The sequence below is a fragment of the Monodon monoceros genome, unplaced genomic scaffold (assembly GCF_005190385.1).
Source record: "Monodon monoceros isolate NGI ecotype Baffin Bay Population unplaced genomic scaffold, NGI_Narwhal_1 Super_Scaffold_12, whole genome shotgun sequence".
Taxonomy (NCBI): domain Eukaryota; kingdom Metazoa; phylum Chordata; class Mammalia; order Artiodactyla; family Monodontidae; genus Monodon; species Monodon monoceros.
This window is the reverse complement of record NW_021703768.1, coordinates 156,584,054-156,601,687: the sequence shown is the minus strand read 5'-3', so window position 1 is coordinate 156,601,687 and position 17,634 is coordinate 156,584,054. Positions and strand designations below refer to the sequence as shown.

The 17,634-nt window shown below is 61.5% G+C and overlaps 2 protein-coding genes across 9 annotated transcripts; one reads left to right on the top strand and one right to left on the bottom strand.

Moving 5' to 3' along the window:
* Nucleotides 1-4,154: 4,154 nt before the first annotated feature.
* Nucleotides 4,155-9,324, bottom strand: REEP6 (receptor accessory protein 6). 2 transcript variants are annotated; one of them, XM_029218501.1, is made up of 5 exons: nucleotides 8,955-9,324; nucleotides 6,083-6,176; nucleotides 5,863-6,001; nucleotides 5,487-5,655; nucleotides 4,155-4,929 (listed from the first exon to the last, which is right to left on the bottom strand). In XM_029218501.1, the coding sequence occupies exons 1-5, from the start codon at nucleotides 9,067-9,069 to the stop codon at nucleotides 4,892-4,894; spliced, it is 555 nt and encodes a 184-aa protein (XP_029074334.1). In that variant the 5' UTR covers nucleotides 9,070-9,324; the 3' UTR covers nucleotides 4,155-4,891. The 2 variants fall into 2 exon arrangements, with proteins under 2 accessions (XP_029074334.1, XP_029074333.1); XM_029218500.1 differs by lacking the exon at nucleotides 4,155-4,929 and having other exon boundaries at nucleotides 5,270-5,655; nucleotides 8,955-9,158.
* A 759-nt stretch (nucleotides 9,325-10,083) lies between these two features.
* On the top strand, nucleotides 10,084-16,263 carry PCSK4 (proprotein convertase subtilisin/kexin type 4). 7 transcript variants are annotated; one of them, XM_029218435.1, is made up of 15 exons: nucleotides 10,084-10,278; nucleotides 10,559-10,663; nucleotides 12,037-12,129; nucleotides 12,203-12,331; nucleotides 12,409-12,485; nucleotides 12,575-12,663; nucleotides 12,836-13,008; nucleotides 13,096-13,308; nucleotides 13,611-13,711; nucleotides 13,790-13,893; nucleotides 13,961-14,078; nucleotides 14,275-14,499; nucleotides 14,690-14,814; nucleotides 15,161-15,283; nucleotides 15,427-16,263. In XM_029218435.1, exons 1-15 carry the CDS (start codon nucleotides 10,084-10,086, stop codon nucleotides 15,894-15,896), a joined length of 2,340 nt encoding a protein of 779 aa, XP_029074268.1. In that variant the 3' UTR covers nucleotides 15,897-16,263. The 7 variants fall into 7 exon arrangements, with proteins under 7 accessions (XP_029074268.1, XP_029074264.1, XP_029074267.1 ...); XM_029218434.1 differs by lacking the exon at nucleotides 10,084-10,278 and adding an exon at nucleotides 10,313-10,469; XM_029218433.1 differs by lacking the exon at nucleotides 10,084-10,278 and adding an exon at nucleotides 10,313-10,469 and having other exon boundaries at nucleotides 12,836-13,308.
* Nucleotides 16,264-17,634: the final 1,371 nt, after the last annotated feature.

Here is a 17,634-nt window from a genome sequence, read left to right as displayed (position 1 = left end):
TTTCCGGTAATGGTCATGTAACAAACAATCAATGGAACCATTTAAAGAGAGAAGAAAACATTGCAATTTTAAAGATACTCAAAATCAGCAACCCAGTTGAAGGTGGAACTAGCATTTGCACTTACTTGCCCAGCAAAAATTCCACGCTGCTTTGATGCTTTACTTTTAAAGACGAATAAAAACTCCAGGTGCAACAACGGAAATGGAGAGACTCAAGATCTGCATCTTTGTGTCTTTACAATCCCTGGCTCTGGGGTTTTATTATTTACTGTGTCCCTGTAGGAACGCGCAGGGCCCATTTGGTTTAGAGATTGGATTGCTGCCCGAAGACACCGCAGGTGATTACAGACCGAACTGCTTCTCAAGGGAAGCGCTCACAGCTGAGTCCTCAAGGGTCCAGAACAGGGAATTCCCCAAATGGACTTCCCGCAGGAAGCGATGTTTATTAAAGGATAAAGAATGAAAACGGGCAAGCTTGAAACTTGTGTCTATGTTAATAAAACAATAGTAATCACAACAGTTCTTTCATCAACCCCACAAAATATTGTATTCAACAAACTTGTGGAGTACCAGCTCTGGGGGGTGCGATGCTTTTCTTACTGTTTTGAATTCTCTGCAGACAGCACCCCTCTGTTGTCTGCGCTTCTCTCTCACCGACCCTGTACCAGTTGGCTCACCCACAGGAGGACATGAGTCCGGTTGAAGGGCTGCTGAAAACCCCTGGACTGTCTCACACCCTGAGGGTTAGTTGAGGGTTACAATGGCTTGACCACCTGGGAAAACAGTTTGACTGTTTCTGCTACAGCTGAACGCACACTTGTGTACAAGTTTGAATAATCATGTCCCCGCCCTAACCCCTGGAACCTGTGAACAGAACTTTATTTGGAAAACAGACTTTTGAGGATGTAATTTTTTTTGTTTGTTTGTTTTTTGTTTTTGCGGTACGCGGTCCTCTCACTGCTGTGGCCCCTCCCGTTGCGGAGCACAGGCTCCGGACGCGCAGGCTCAGCGGCCATGGCTCACGGGCCCAGCCGCTCCGCGGCATGTGGGATCTTCCCGGATCGGGGCACGAACTCGGGTCCCCTGCATCGGCAGGTGGACTCTCAACCACTGCGCCACCAGGGAAGCCCCTGAGGATGTAATTAAGAGTCTCAAGAAGATCATTCTGGAGTATCCAGATGGACGCTAAATCCAGTGACAAGTGACTTGTAAGAGACACACAGAGGAGAGACAGAGAGAAGACACCCGTGTGAAGACAGAGGCAGAGATCGGAGGGATGCAGCCACAAGCCCAGGGATGCCTGGGGCTCCCAGAAGCCGGAAGAGGCAGGAAGGACCATCTCCTGGAGCCTCCAGAGGGAGCACAGCCCTGTGACACCTTGATCTTGAACTTCCGGCCTCCGGATGGTGAAAGGAAAAATTCCTGTTGTCCCAAGCTACCCTGTTGGTGGTGACTGGTTACAGCAGCCCCAGGAGACTCAGAGGCTCACCCTACACCCTGCAGTCTCTGACAGGTATACGCCCAAGACAAAGGAGAGCTCCGCTCACCAAAGGCTGCTTCTAGAATGTTCCTAGCAGCTTTAGTCACAATAGCCCCCCACTGGAAACAACTGTAACACCCATCAGCAGTGGACTGAATCATTCTCTGGCCCTCACAGAATGACATGCTCTCTGCCAACGAAAAAGAATGATGCACCAATCATCCCCGCAGCAGCGTGGTGAGTCTGAGTCAGGCAGGAGGGGACAGAAGACCCCGTGGACATGACACAAGTGACCTTCAAGGCCAGAGGCAATGGAGGCAGGATGGGGGTTACCTTGAGGGGGAAGCGACTGGGAGGGGCCGGCCCTGTTGTGAGACTTGCCCCCAAGTCGCGGGTTACACTCTTCTGTACATTTAAATTAAAACCAAAACAAATCTGAGGGGCTAAGTCAACGTCACTGCTTCCACCTGGGGAGACAGGTGTGTGTCCGCTCACCTGTGCTCCCAGGTGACCTGACCTGGGGGGGCGGGGCCCAAGGACAATCTTCAAGGGGCACAGGGGGTGGGGCAAGGCCCCGTCTCCTGCCCTGGACCCAGGCCACACCACCTGCTTCAAACACCTGGGCCAGCAATAAGCAGATTAAGGGGTCACTATCCCCAGAGCCCAGGCGGACTTCTCAGCAGGGTGGGGGCTCATTAATAATTACCCTTGATCCTTTCCTCCCAGCAAATCCAACATTCTCAAGTAACAGCCAAAGTCCTCACCACACCTTCCAGGCAGGCACCTGCGTGGTCCACCCCCCAGACCCACCTCGTCTCTCGCCCTGGCCCATGTGGTTCCAGCCACACCAGCCTGCCTGCTTTTCTTCTAACCCAACAGGCACGGTCCTGCCTCGGGGCCTTTGCAATGACTGATTGAATGAACTGGACCCACTGCTCACCAGTAGCACTCGCTCCGTGCTTCTTCCTCTCTCACTGGTGTTCTCAAGGATGAGGAGGTTGGCAGCTACACAGAGCTGCCTCCTTTTCAGGAAAACTGTCTGTGATGGACAGGGTCACCACCAGCTGGGGACAAGCTGGGCCACTCAGTGGGGAGAGGGATGACACGTCAAAGGATTGCAGTACTTGGCTGATGTGTTCGGGCAGGAATCAAAAGTGTCTCCAGATATGGCCCAATGGCCCTGGGACAGAATCACCCCCGGTTGAGAACCACTGACTTATGGCCTTGAAAGCCACTGCCCTGTCGGGGTTCGTGGTTTCTCCTCCTAACCCTCCCCTTGTGTTGGCCCCAGAAGTTGTCACCAACCAGAATCTGGGAGAAGCAGAGCTCGGGTGTGTGCGGGCAGGGGGCGGAATGTGACAGGCGCTACAGTGTCCTCCCAGCTGTGGCTGCAGCTGCCTCACGGGAGATTTGTCTCTGGGCCACGGTAGCTGCCACTCGGAGATGCCCGTGGGGTTAAGGCCCCCTCCCGGGGGTGGGCTGAAACCAGTGACTGACAGATGTGGAGGCACAAAACACAGGCCCCTGGGCTCCAGGGGGGCCAATTCCAGGTGCAGTACCAGCTCCAGACCCCTCCACCACCACCACCACTGCTTCACTCAGCTCCCCCCACCCCCCAGCTTCCAACTCAGGCTGTGCTTCCGGGGACATGAAGTTGAACGGGGCAGTGGGGGCAGAGTGTTCTGGTTCTTCATATCCTGTTGGGTTGGATTTGCTATTTTTTGCTTAGATGTTTTTGCGTCTATATCCACATGACAGGTGTATCACATTCCTTACTTGTTCTGTCTCTGCCTGTTTTTACAATCAGGGTTGTGCTGGCCTCACAAAGGAAAGCAACGGCAGGTCCTAGGAGGTCCTGTCCGTGCCCACCCAGCTCCCGCCTCCCAGTTTCCATGAAGGCCAGGCTGACGTCCACGGCCAGCCTCCCGGGGCCTCTTTGCTGAAGGCTGCCTGGCCCTGGCCCCTATGCTGCCTGCGGGGGCGCTGGGTGGAGTGAATGGGTACCGCTCCGCCCAGTGACCGGCAGGGTGGTGGATCCAGCCCCTCAGGACCTGGACAGGATAAGTCTCAGGTGTGCATTCAACATGGGAGGGAGAGCCACGGGCTGGCAGGTGTGCTGGGTTTAGCCACACCTGCTTTATTGGCTTCTTTCCCCTCCCACCTCAATCTTCTCCCTCTCGGCTCTTCCTGGGATCCCTCCCACGTAAAGGACTTGTACTCAAATTCCTGCCCTGCCATCTGCTTCTAGAGGGAACGCAAGTGAGGTGGGGCTATTGCCTCTAGCTTGCTTGTCTGGAAGAGTTTTCACAACAAGGGGATTATGGGGACTTCCCTGGCGGTCCAGTGGTTAAGGCTCTGTGCTTCCACTGCAGGGGGCATGGGTTCGATCCCTGGGCAGGGAACTAAGATCCCGCATGCCGCACGGCACAGCCAAAAAAAAAGGAAGGGGATTGTGGTGAGTGGGCCTGAGAGCTACCCCAGGAGGGGAGAGAGAAAGCGTGAGGACAAGGATTGCCCGGGCTCATGTCCTTCTCAGCCACTTGGTGAGACCTCCATTCTGAACCTCGGTTTTCTCATCTGTAAAGTGGGGCTGCCCAGCACCTGCCCTGGTTGGAGGAGACCCTGTGCCCAAGAAGCCCCGCTCCTTGGAGCCCAGCGGACAGAAGGTGAGATAAGGCTGGTCCAGATGAGCTTTACTGAGCCCTCCCTAGCAGGCCAGGTGTTTCAGCCGCCAGCAGTGCTGCAGGTAGTGGAATCCGTGTCTGTGGTGGGGCCAGATGCAGGTGACTTCAGTGCTGGACTCGGATTGGCAGGAGACAGGCAGCTTGGGCATCGAGGTGCTGCTGGTGGCTTTAGTTACGGGCCGTTTCTGATGCCGTCTGCTGGACTTGGGGGCTGAGGCCTCTGGTCCATCGGGGGTCTTGTTGGGGGGCAGAGGGGGGATGGTGATGCCACTGGGAGACTGCACAAGGGGGTGTCCCTGGCTGGAGGAGGTGCTGGGACGCTGCGTGGAGCCTGAGGACTGGTGGGCCGTCTGGGAAGGGCCAGAGGAAGTGATGGAGGGCCGGGCGCACTGCTGGCCGTGGACCTGGGGCTGTCGGGGGGACTGGGACTGCCCGGGAGCCTGGGGCTGCCCTGGGGCCTGGGGCTGGCTGGAGGAGTTGGCTCGAGACAGAAGCCCACCCCGGAGCTTGCTGGGCAGCTGGGTGCCATTGGCAGAGCCAGTGGCAGGGGATTGAGGCTGGGAGTGGCCCAAGTTGGTGGAGCTCCTGAGGGCTGGCTTGCTTGGGGACGAGGGGCTGGTGGTGGACTCCACTGGGGAGGCGGCTGGGGAATCCATGGAGGACTTGGAGTGTAATGCGTCCTCCAGCTGGCCGGCCGGCTTTTCTGCACAGGGGCTGGGCAAGGACTTCACCTGTTCTTCGGGAGCTGAGTCACGCTTGCTTTGACTGTGGAGAGAGCACCCTGAGGGTGAGTGAGGCGGGTCTGGCTGTGTCCAGGGGCCCAAGGGCTGCGCTAAGCCGGTGGAGACTGGGACAGAGGCTGCTGGGGACTGCCGGGGGCCAGCTTCACTTGAGTGGCCAACAGCCGGCCTTGGCAGGGAGAGAGGCAGGTGCCGGCACTCACACACACACACACACGCATGCACACACGCACGTGCGCACACACGTGTGGGCCCTCCCTACCTCCCAGGGGCGGGCATTACGTACAGTCGGCTCCGAGGGCAGTGAGGGGCCCACTGCCGCAGCCGCCGGGGTGATGAGAGCCCGGCTGCGGGCCAGGGCCTGCAGGACTGGTTCCGGAGAGCATAGGAGACAGAGGCGGACAGTGAGAGGGGAAGATTTAGCGAGCACCCAGCGGAGGCGGTCCAGACGCCAGACAGAGCCCAGTCAGAGTCAGGAGGACAGCAGGCAGGAATGAAGGTGAGTGGGGCAAGGGGAGCCGGGAGACAGACAGACAGACAGAGACCGGAGAGACAGACACCCCTCGCCCTGCGAGCACGCACTGTCCCTCGTTATTCCGGCTGCCACGTCCAGGGTCCGCCCGCTGAGGTCGCTCATGATGCTGTCCACGGCCTCGTGATGCTTTAGAAACAGTGGACGTATGACGCGATGATACAGCATGTGAGCCCCGTTCCAGGGGCCAGGAACCATGCAGAACAACAGGAAGGCGCACTGTGGACACAGGGCAGGAGTTACACTCGGCCCCCACTCTGTGCCTCGGGTTGGGGGGGGTCTCCTCCATCAGATGCTGGGCTGGGGTGGACCTGGCCTACCCCGTCAGACACCCCTGGGGATGGGCCTGGCCTACCCTGTCAGACACCCCTGGGTACCCGCTCCTGGGAACCCCAGCCACCACGGTGTGTCCCGGGTGGTGCCCACCTTGCCCGCGTAGTAGAAAGGGAACCAGGACAGGAGTAGATCGCTGAAGAACTCGGCCAGCCCAAACAGGCCGTACACCACCCAGTAGGTAAGCCACACAGTGTCGTCCTCTTTGCTTGGGCTCTCGATAGCTTTGATCCTGGGGGAGGCAAGGCAGGGTCAGGGGCTGCTCAGAGCCCCAGACGCCCCTCCCCGCGCCCCCAAACCAGCGGGCACTCACGAAGCATATGCGGGGTATGCAAAGCCGATGAGATTGCACAGCAGAGACGCCCCGTACCCGAACAGAAGATACAGGCTTAGCAGAGTGGCGGCTCCTGCGGAGAGGGGGCTGGGTGTGGGCTGCACGTGCTGAGCCCAGTCTCCAGAGCCCCCTTGGCCTGGCCCATGCAGCCTGCATCCATCACTCCTCCCAGAAGCCTCGGCGGCCCCTCTAGGAGGGGTTATTGCCCTGCAGCACCTGGGCAACCCTCATCGTGGCCCTGAACCCCACTAACATGTCAGTTTCCACCACGGGACTGTGAGCTCCCCAAGGGCAGGCCGGCACCTTAGGACTGGTCTGTACTGAGTGGCTGCCCCGTGTTTGTTGAATGAATATGTGATCTCTGCAATTATAACCACCTCACTCTGGGTCCTATAGGAGGGGCTGAGCACAAGAGGCTAGAGTTTGAATATAAGTAAATGGGAGAAAAACCAAGACATGATTCCTGGAGAGCGGAGAAAGGCAACAATTTCTAACTTTTTTCTTAGTCCAGGGTCTCTTCCCCTCACCACTGCTGACTCTGGGGCGGGGGGAACCACCCTGGGCACTGCATCTGGGGTGTGGAGCAGCATCCCTGGTCCCCACCCACTTGATGCCAGGAGCCCCCCACAGTCGTGACCATCAGATGTCCCCAGACATCGCCCGGTGTCTCCTGAGGGCTGCACGGCCCCCTCTGAGAGCCCTTGTCTTAGTGGGAGGATGCAAAGCGCCGTATTGAGAGTCCCCCTGACTGAGGAGAGCCCTCACCCACTATGAGACACCTAGCAAGTGTCTCTCTGCTTGCAGCCTCAGTTTCCCCAACTGTCAGTGGGGCGGGTAGTGGCCCTGTCTCCTAGCACTGCTGTGGAGTTAGCTAAACAAGACTCAGTAGAAGGGACCCCGCCCTACACGTCTAGGGAACCCCTTCCGGTGGCCCAAGCACACTCCCAGCAATGAGGGCTCAGAGGAGAACGGTGTGGGGGATGGGGGCCAGGAGCGTTAGCCACTCTGAAATCATAATGGTTGCTGCTGCATTTATGAAGCGCTTCTTGTGTGCAGGTCTCTGTCCCTCCCTGCTCTGTCTCATTCAACAGCCAGGACGAAACGGAAGCTGGGGGTGGGGGTGGCTGAAGAGGCTCATGCTCATCACTCGGGGAGCCTCTGGCTCCTGGGAGCATTTACAGCCTCTTCCCCCACCTCCAGGCTGTTATCTGCAGAAAGAGACAGAGGCCACTAGTGGACCAAAGGGCAGAGTTCCCTCCACTCTCCCCTCCACCTGCATTAGCCTTTATCCTGGGGGTCTGGGGTCAGGAGAGGGAGGGGAATCCCCAGCTGGCCCTAGGAGGCCTGGTCACTGCCTCTTCTGGGTTTCCTCCTCGGTTACCTGGGAGGGGGTATTTTGGCCGTCTCAGGCCGGTGGGGCCCAAGGGTTCCAACATCTGGGAGAGGGGGTGGGGGAAATGGCACCCCTTCCCTGGCAATTGCTGCTAGCTGGGGAGAAGCAGCTCTCCCAGGGCCCCTCTCGCTCAATCCCTATTCCTGCAGCCTCAGCAAAGGGAGGATGACCTTGGACATGGGCGGGGACAGTCCAATCAGCAGCATACGGGGCGGGGGTGGGGTGGGGGTGGATGCTCCAGACAGGGCAGACAGCAGGGGCAGCCTCCCACTCCAGGCCTCGGTTTCCTCCCTGTGACCCCCCAGCCTACCCAGCAGGCCCCTCCCAACAGGCCCCTCCCCTGTGTTCTATGACCTAAATTCCCCGCCCACTGGTATCAGGGATGTTGAAAACCAGGCAGGAGGTCAAGGGCTTGCTCCCAGGGGCAGGTCCCTGGCTGACCCGACACATATTGGGCACTAGGAAGCTGGGGGGACAGGATTTGGACCTTCCTTGGGCTGTCTGGCATGGGAATCCCCCAGCTGGCAGGGAAATGGGAGGAAAGGGGACTCTAAGGATCTGTACACAGGTGCTCAAAACACGTGGCATGTCCTCAGCCAGAGCTGCCCCCCAGTGTCCGAACAAAGTGTCCTGTGATTCATTCCAGGGGGGCTTCCTGGAAGAGGTGGCAGAGGGCAGTCGGGTCTGAAGCACCAAAAAGGAGGGGAGGCACTTAAGGGACACTTACTGGACAGTTTCAGAGGGTGGCAGGGGCCACCCAAGGTCATTGAGGAAGAAAGGCAGAGGAGGGACTGGAATGGAAGTGACAATCAGGGTGGCTGGACCTCCCTCTCCGTGGGCCCCATCCAACCTTTCTTCAACCCCACGACAGCAGTCAAACAACCCAACTCCGGACGGGGGAGGGGAGAGGGTAGGCCAAGGGCAGGGGTAGGGGGTGATATTAGCAGGAAAACAACCTGAGGGGAGGTGGGAGTGACCCCTCCCCTCCACGTCTGGAGCATCCCCTGGGAGAACGGGAAGATCTCTACACTTGCTTCCATGCTGGAGTCCATCCGGGAAGAGGGTGGCAAGACTGGCAGGGCACTGGCTGCCTACCTGCCCCGTCCTCCCACGGGGCCAGCAGGACAACTGGAAGAACCGGACTTCTGCCTGGCGGGCACCCAGGGCGCGGAGGGAGGGAGCAGAGGACGGCTGCGGGGCCAAGAGAAGGGGTGGTCCTCGACCGAGGTCGCACAGCGGGGACGGGGAGGGGCTGCGGGTAGACCCAAGGTCCCGGTCCACGACCCTACCCAGGATCTCAGTCTCCTTCCTGAACTGTGGGCGCGCCCTTCGCCTGAGCTGGACCCCGCAGCCGGAGCTGGCCGGATGGTGCAGGTCCGAGGCCCCGGTAGCCCACGGCCTCAGTGTGCCCGTCGGCGAAATGGGGCGGCGGCCCCGAGAGCCCCCCCGACGTCTCACCCGCGGCCAAGTACCGCTTGTCGACACCGGTCTTGGCTTCGAGCGCCCCTAGCGCTTCGGTGGCCAAATTCCTCTGTTCCAGAAAGCGCTCGAAGCGCTGGCGCAGGCCATCCATGGCACCGGCGTGCTCGGGGCTGGCAGCTTGAACTTGACCGCCACCCCGTGCACCTGCCGTAGAGCCTGCGCGCTGCCTTCCCTCCACGCGAGCCGCACCGCCGGACCCCGGGGCCACTCTCCGCCCCCGGGCTGGTCTCCGCCCCCGGGCTGGTCTCCGCCCCCGGGCTGGTCTCCGCCTCCTGTCCCCCTCTCTGGCCAATGGGAGGGCAGGGAGGACAAAGGAGGTGGGGCCTGCCCCGTCTCCTCCGCCGCATTGCCCCAGGGCCGGCCGCGGCTGCCGCAGCCGCCCCTTTGGAGGAAGGGGGCGGGGCGCGGGGGCTGAGGGCGCCGATTGGCCCAGCGGTAGTGGGACGTAACTGATTGGAGGGGCGGGGTCATGGCCGGGGATTATTCGCTGAGCCGTTGTGGGTGGAGCTGGGTGAGGAGAGAAGAGTGCTGGGGAGGCGGAGCTGGTGGGAGGGGCTGGAGAAAGGCCAGAGCTGATTGGGGAAACGAGAAGAGATTCATTAGCAAAAACAGAGAGGGGGCGGGGCTGAACGTAAAGGAGGAGGGACGGAATCTGAAAGGCAGGGATGGGGCGGAGCTAAGATGGGGAGGTGGGACTTATTTGAAAGAGCAATTCTGGTTGGACCGGAGAGGAGGCAAGGCTTATTCTAGGGGGAGGGGGTGTATAGGAAAGTAGGCGGGGCAAAATAAGGAGCGGGGTCAATTATAGCAACAGTGAACCCGCACCTCTGGGTCAGAAGAATTGGTGAATCATTGTACAAATGGGGAGACTGAGGCTCCAGAGGGTTCGAGTCTGCGGAAGATCAGGGTGGGCATGTCTCTCCCCCACCCTGCTGTCGGATCTTCGCGTCCATCAAGTTGGGGAGCTGCAAGGCCCCCTGGGAGTTGAAGGCTTTCAGGGGTTGCTATGGCGCCGGGGGCGGGGCGGGCGCTTGGGCCATCTCGGCGGTTTGGCCAGGAGGAGGGGCTTTTCTGAGGCCCCGGCCCCGCCCCCGCCCCCGCCGGCATGCGGCCCGCCCGGAGTGCGCTCTGGCTGCGCCTGACCTTGGCCTTGGGCCTGGCACTAGTTGGCCCCATGGCTGTGGAGTGGGCCTCACCCCGGGCTCCCATCTATGTCAGTAGCTGGGCCGTGCGGGTGTCCCAGGGTTACCAGGAAGTCGAGCGCCTGGCGCGCAAATTCGGCTTCGTCAACCTGGGGCCGGTGGGTGGGACCCGGACTGACGGGAGGGGGCGAGGGCTGGACGACCCCAGACCCGGCAGATGAGAGCGTACCTCGCTAGGTTCCCCAGATATCAAGGACCCCCCAGCTCACTACTGCCTAGACCATCTCCAGATCCTGGGACCCTCAGAGGGCATCTGAAGCTCCCACCTGGGCACCTGGTTGGGGGAAACGTAAGGAAGGGGGGCTGGCCCCTGTCCTGGGAGGGACTCCAACAGGGGAACCAGGTCCCAGCCATGCAGCTGCTCCCCTTTATTCCCAGATCTTCCCTGATGGGCAGTATTTCCATCTGCGGCACCGGGGTGTGGTCCAGCAGTCCCTTACCCCACACTGGGGCCACCGCCTGCGCCTGAAGAAAGACCCCAAGGTGAGCCTGGCCTTGAGGTTGCCTCCTGAGGGATGTCAGCACCTCTCGTTATTCTTGTAATTGTCATAAATGTCTGTGTGACCTTCGGCAAGTCACCAGCTCTCTCTGAGTCTTGGTGTCCATTTGGCCCCCTAGTCCATACAGTGGGGAGTCAAATGGGGAAGATCTGTGCAGAGCACTCACCCCAGGGCAGGTGCACTGTCAACAATTTCTTGTCACCTCCCCTTCCCTCCTCTATCTCACCCTGAAAGATCAAAGTTCCCAGGTACCCCATAAAGAGGCTGGGTTGGGGGAGGGGGTGCTGATCGGTAAGGAGGCAAGAAGCATGACAGATGGAAACCCCACCAGGAGCACTGGGACAGAGAGAAGTGGTTGGTTCGAGACGTGGTTTGCAGGACAGAGGCCAGGGCTTGCTGATGGATTGGATGTGTGGGACAGAGAGAAATCAGGGTCTGGAGCTGAGAAAACGGGGAGAAGATGGCCCTGATTGTTGAGATGGGGATGGGGGAACATGAACCAGGTTGGGGGGGTATTGGGAGCAGAACAAGGAAAAAGGGGAAAGGGCAAAGGTCTGAGAAAGGGCGGCCTGGGTCAGGCAGAAGGGCATGTGCAAAGGCCCTGGGGTGAGGCAGCCACTGTGGCTGCAGCAGAGGAAGGCTGCTGGGGGTCAGACAGGCAGGGGGCCTTGTGGGCTTTGGAGAGGTGTTGGACAGGCACGGGTTTCACAGAGAGGGTTCCACAGAGAGTAAGGCTGCAGTGTGCCAAGAATGGGCTGTAGAGAGGCAGCAGGGCAGGGCTGCTGGAAGACCAGGGAGGAGGTGGGTGTGGCCATACAGGAGTGTCCTGCACCAGGGAGGGTGCAGTTGAGAGAAGTGAATACTGCAAGGGGATATGGGCATGTCTTGGGGAGAGGGATTCTAGAACAGGGATGGGGACGGGGGCAGGGGTGGGACCCCAGGAGCCGCAACCACCCTGAATAGCAGCCACCACATGTCTGTGGGCCACAGGGGATGGGTGCTCTGAGGGCTTCAGTCCCCTCTGGAGGCAGAGCCCCAGGCACACGGGGACCCCCAAGAGCAGCCCCAGCAAACACGGGGTCCCTGGCCCCATCACACACCACGTGGGCCCCAGGACAAGTAGGTGACAGCCCAGACACCTTAAACCTCAGCCCCACACCGCTGACCCTTGGCAGATCCAGGGAAGAGGCCGATGCCAGACCCTGGAAGCAGATTTGGGCCCTTTGACCAGGAACTGGTGGAAGGGCTGAGGGGCAGGGCCCTCTAAAGCAGCCTGGTGTGAGGGCAGGAAGCTGGGAGGAGGGTGGGCTGCTCGTGGGTCCAGCCCCTCCCACGGTGTGGTCTCCCCACCCCCAGGTGCAGTGGTTCCAGCAGCAGACGGTGCAGCGGCGGGTGAAACGCTCCTTGGTGGTGCCCACGGACCCCTGGTTCTCCAAGCAGTGGTACATGGTGAGCTGGCCAGGCTGGGCGGCAGGGCCAGGCCAGGCCAGAGCCCCACTGACCCCGGCCCCGCCTTGCACAGAACAAGGAGGTGCAGCCGGACCTGAACATCCTGCAGGTCTGGAGCCAGGGGCTTTCTGGCCAGGGCATCGTGGTTTCTGTCCTGGACGACGGCATCGAGAAGGACCACCCAGACCTCTGGGCCAACTATGTGAGCCTGTGGGGCTGGGGTGGGGGCTGCCCCAGGTCCCACGGCTGGTCGCAGCCCCTCATGTCTCCACCCCCCAGGACCCCCTAGCCAGCTACGACTTCAATGACCATGACCCGGATCCCCAGCCACGATACACATCCAGCGATGAGAACCGGTGAGCCCAGCATCCCACAGGGCATGGGGGCACTACCCTACGAGGGGCCAAGGGGCTGTGACGGGCACCTGTCTCTGTCCTGGCGCCAGGCATGGGACCCGCTGTGCTGGGGAAGTGGCAGCGACGGCAAACAACAGGTTCTGTGGTGCTGGCGTCGCCTACAATGCCCGAATCGGAGGTACTCAGGCCAGGAGGGTGGCGGGGCGCCTCTTGGCCCCACACTAGCCACTGGGCCATGTCAGGGCCCAGGCTAAGGTCGGGGAGAGCTGAAACCCCCACAGACACCTCCATCCCCAGGGCGGGGAGAGTGCGGGGCACAGGCGGGGTGTTCACCAAGGCCACCTGTGCAGGGGTGCGCATGCTGGATGGCACCATCACTGACGTGATCGAGGCCCAGTCGCTGAGCCTGCAGCCGCAGCACATCCACATCTACAGCGCCAGCTGGGGCCCCGAGGACGACGGCCGCACAGTGGACGGCCCGGGCATCCTCACCCGAGAGGCCTTCAGGCGCGGCGTGACCAAGGTGAGCTGGTATGGGGCACGGAGGGCCTGGGCCAGCATGCGAGGCCCACACCCTGTCCCCGTCTCTGGCCTGGTTCTCCATCTGCAGGGCCGAGGCGGGCTGGGCACCCTTTTCATCTGGGCGTCGGGCAATGGCGGCCTGCACTATGACAACTGCAACTGTGACGGCTACACCAACAGCATCCACACGCTCTCGGTGGGCAGCACCACCCAGCAGGGCCGCGTGCCCTGGTACAGCGAGGCCTGCGCCTCCACGCTCACCACTACCTACAGCAGCGGCGTTGCTGCCAACCCCCAAATCGTAAGCGCCCGCCCCACCCGGTGCCCTGCCTTCCCTCCTGTCCCCTACCTTGCCTCTTCCCAGGGCTGCCCGGTTCACGTCTGACACATAGACTGGGGTTCAGGGACCAGGCCCCATGGTTGGCGCCCCTTCACATGCCCTTGTGTCTCCCAGGCAGGGCTGGCAGCTGGGCGGCTGTGTTCACGGCCCCAGACCTGCTGTCGTGCTCTGAGGTGCCTCTTCCTTGGAGCACTTGGGCCGTTTTGAACAAGGGCTGGGTTTTCCTGTGCACCAGGCGCCTGAGTCCCTCTCTGTGCATGCAGGTCACAACAGACCTGCACCACCGGTGCACGGACAAACACACGGGCACCTCAGCCTCCGCCCCGCTGGCTGCGGGCATGATCGCCCTGGCTCTGGAGGCCAAGTAGGTGACGGAGGGGTCTCGCCTACCGCCGGAGCTCCCCAGCGTGGCCCCGGCTCACCCTCCCTCACCCACCCCCAGCCCGTTCTTGACGTGGAGGGACATGCAGCATCTGGTGGTCCGGGCGTCCAGGCCAGCGCAGCTCCAGGCAGAGGACTGGAGGACCAACGGCGTGGGGCGCCAAGGTGCGGCAGGACGGGCGGGGTTGGGGACGCCACGCCCACAGGGCGATGACCACGCCCCTCCACACAGTGAGCCACCACTACGGCTACGGGCTGCTGGACGCCGGGCTGCTGGTGGACTTGGCTCGCTCGTGGCTGCCCACACAGCCCCAGAGGAAATGCATCATCAGCATCGTGCACACCCCCACGTGAGCGCCCTCCTCTGCCCCCTGCACGCCCACATCTAACCCCAGCCACGTCCCCACTGCCACGTCCCCAGACCTCTCCCCCCACCCTGGTGGGTGGACACGTGGAGGCAGGCCCCGAGGTCTCAGTTCACCCATCTGTACAAGGAAAGGGCAGGATCTGAGCCCAGACCCTGCCTGCTGGCCGCCCATCTCCCAGCAGGCCAGCAGGAGGGGCCCTCACCTCACGTGCTGCAGCCCCCAGCCCCATCCTGCGGGTGATGCACGTGAGGAAGAACGTGTCGGCCTGCTTCGGCCACGCCAACTACATCCGCTCGCTGGAGCACGTGCAGGTGCAGCTGTCCCTGTCCTACAGCCGCCGTGGGGACTTGGAGATCTCGCTCACCAGCCCCGTGGGCACCCGCTCCACGCTTGTGGCCATCAGGTGCGGGGGCAGGGGACCGGGCCACAAACTCTCTTTCCTGAGCAACCCCACGAGGAGGAGACAAGTGCCCCGTGGGGTCAGGCGGGCTGGACCCCACCCCTTGGCATCACAGACACTTACTGTGCTCGCGGCTGGTCAGGACTCTGGTTGTGAAGCCCCCCTCATCCCCCCGCCTGCCTGTCTGTCCCAGACCCTTTGACGTCAGTGGCCAAGGCTACAACAACTGGATCTTCATGTCCACCCACTTCTGGGACGAGGACCCGCGCGGCTTGTGGACCCTGGTCCTGGAGAACAAGGGCTACTATTTCAACACAGGTGAGAGCCGGGCACAGGCTGGGGCTCGAGCCCCACCTGCCCCATGCTCTGGAGCTGGCGGCCTCCTTACTGCCCCCAAGCCCAAGGCACAGGGCTCCCGCTGGTGTCCTCTGAGAGACTGAGCACACAGGGCTGGAATGTAATAGGTGTCTGGTTACCAGTGCACAGTAGGGGTTCAGGTATTAGGGGCAGGAGGTATCCAGTTACCAGCGCTTAGAGGGTACTGGGCGACCCTGGGCACCATCTGAGTCTGGGGATCCGGGGAGGGTGCGGGCCCAGAATGGCAGGACGAGGCTGCCGACAGCCTTTCCCTCTTCTCCCCGTGCCCACCACGACCCCTGCCCAGGGATGCTGTACCGCTACACGCTGCTGCTCTATGGGACGGCCGAGGACATGACGGCGCGGCCCTCGGGCCCCCAGGTGACCAGCAGCGCGTGTGTGCAGCGGGACACAGAGGGGCCGTGCCAGGGTGAGTGTCCGGTGCCGCATGGCCCACCTGCTGGGAGGCGGCAGGCGGGCAGTGTGCGTGTGCGGCCTGGGGCAGGGGACGGGCGGGCCGGGGCAGCAGGTCGTGGCCTCACAGCCCGGTGGACGTGTCCCTCCCTCGTGCAGAATGCCAGAGCCCCGCCTACATCCTGGGCCACCTCTGCCTCACCTACTGCCCACCGAGGTACTTCAACCACACCCAGCAGGCGGTGACGGCTGAACGTGGGCGCCCAGCCGCGCCTGCCCTGCGGGTCTGCTCCAGCTGCCACCCGTCCTGTTACACCTGCCGCGGCAGCTCCCCGCTGGACTGTACCGCTTGCCCCCCGCCGTCCATGCTGGACGTGCAGCGGGGCTCCTGCTCGGGACCCGACCCCCCTGAGGGCCCCCCCCAGCCCACTGCGACCGCCTGCCCCTGCCGCCATGGCCCGGCCCAGGCCGTGGTGCTGGCCCTGTTGGCCGTGGCCTTCGGGAGCCCCCTCCTCTGCCGCGTCCTCCTTGTAGGCTGCCCGCCACCATGGGTGGGACCCCCCGGAGCAGGGGGCCACTCCCATCACCACTCCAGACCCCGCTGCAAGCTGGAACCCAGAGCTGGTTGACAAGGACAGCTAGCGTGCGCCTCCACCCAGGTCCCTGTGGGCACCGCTGCCCCGCTGTCCAGACGGGCGCCCTGTGGGAGCCTGCCCCGGGAAGGCCCTGGCTGCCACCGAGGCCGTGGGCCGGGGCGGCCGCGTGGGACCCTGCATCCCGGACTTGGCAGGTCCAGGTGAAAGAGGGGGAGAGAGAGAGAGAGAAGTCTCGTTGCACAGTTTGGGTAGGGAGAGGGTAGGCTGGGGCAGAGCCCGGCAGTGACCACCATCCCTTCCCTTTCCGGAATGGGGGAAGCGGGAAGGAGAGCAGATGACACCGTCCAGGGTCTCGGGTACCACGTGCGACCTCAGAGTTTGGAAATAAAGGTTGAATAGGAGGTGCAAGTCTGTGGGCTCCTTTGGGGCACCGGCCCCTTCTCCACGGCATGATTGTGGGAGTCCCCTGCGTATCATGTGGAATCTGCCTTCCCCGGGGCGTCTGTCCCTGGAGAACGGGTCAGCTGGGGTTCTGGGGGTGGGGTGGGGTAGGGTCCCAAGTGATATCCACCCATGTGCTGCAAAGCCTCTGAGGCCCCACGATGCGGCCTGGCCCCCTGTGGCTCTGGCTCCTCTTCCATCTTTTTTTTTTTTTTTTTAATTTATTTTTGGCTGTGTTGGGTCTTCGTTGCTGCGTGTGGGTTTTCTCTACTTGCGGCAAGTGGGAGCTGTTCTTCGTTGCAGCGCGCGGGCTTCAGTAGTTGTGGCTCACGGGCTCTAGGTACATGGGCTTCAGTAGTTGTGGCGCACGGGCTTAGTTGCTCCGTGGCATGTGGGATCCTCCTGGACCAGGGCTGAAACCCATGTCCCCTGCATTGGCAGGCGGGTTCTTAAACACTGCGCCACCAGGAAAGCCCTCCTTTTCCATCTTTATGCGTGAGTTTCTCTTTAACGTGGAGAACTAACAGAAGTGCAATTTGCAAAGGACAGTTCACGCAGCGTTCCATCCACTCAGCCTGTCTACCAGCTTCCAGTAATTACACCTTTGTCTATTTTCTGAGGTCGTCGGGATGCTGAGGGAATTATGAGCTGGGGTACATTGATCTTACTCCTTCAGGCCTCGACCTCCTCATCTGGAAAATGGGTTCTCCACCTCTCTGGAACAGAAGGAGGATCCTGAGGTGCAGGGGTGTGGGGGTGGGGGTGGGGTAAGTCATGGATGGAGTTAGTAAGAGTCCCTCCTCTGTTCTCACACACACCAGTGGGGTGGGGACATGTTCCTCTTGATTTTCAGAGCGGGGAGGCAATTTCCACAAGGAAGTGGAGGCTGGTTGTGCCTTGACCATGGGCTTCTCTTGAACTCCAAGGGGCGGTCCTGGTTTGTGTCAGGAGCCCCAGAGACAGCCCCGGTATCCAGTGGCCCTGGGCCCCTGAGAATCTCCTTGGCCACCAGGCCCAGGTTGGCCAGCCTCAAGCCATGAAGGGAATGAGGCTCTGTCTAGGGCTGCAGCTGGACCCAATGGAAGCAGGTGGCTAGTGAGGGAGGGGAGACAGCCAGCTGCTCTCCGAGTCCTGCCCACGGCCCCCAGAGTCCCACCAAGCTCAGCCCCTAGTTCTGAAGTTAGGTCCAGTCTGTGGGTCCAGAGGCACCTGGCCTCCCTCTCAGAGCCTCGGTGGCTGCACCCGTGCAACAGCATTAAGTCTGGCACCTGCCTCACCAAATACTCTCAAGGATCCAAAGAGGTAGTTTTCCCGCCTGGCACATAGTAAG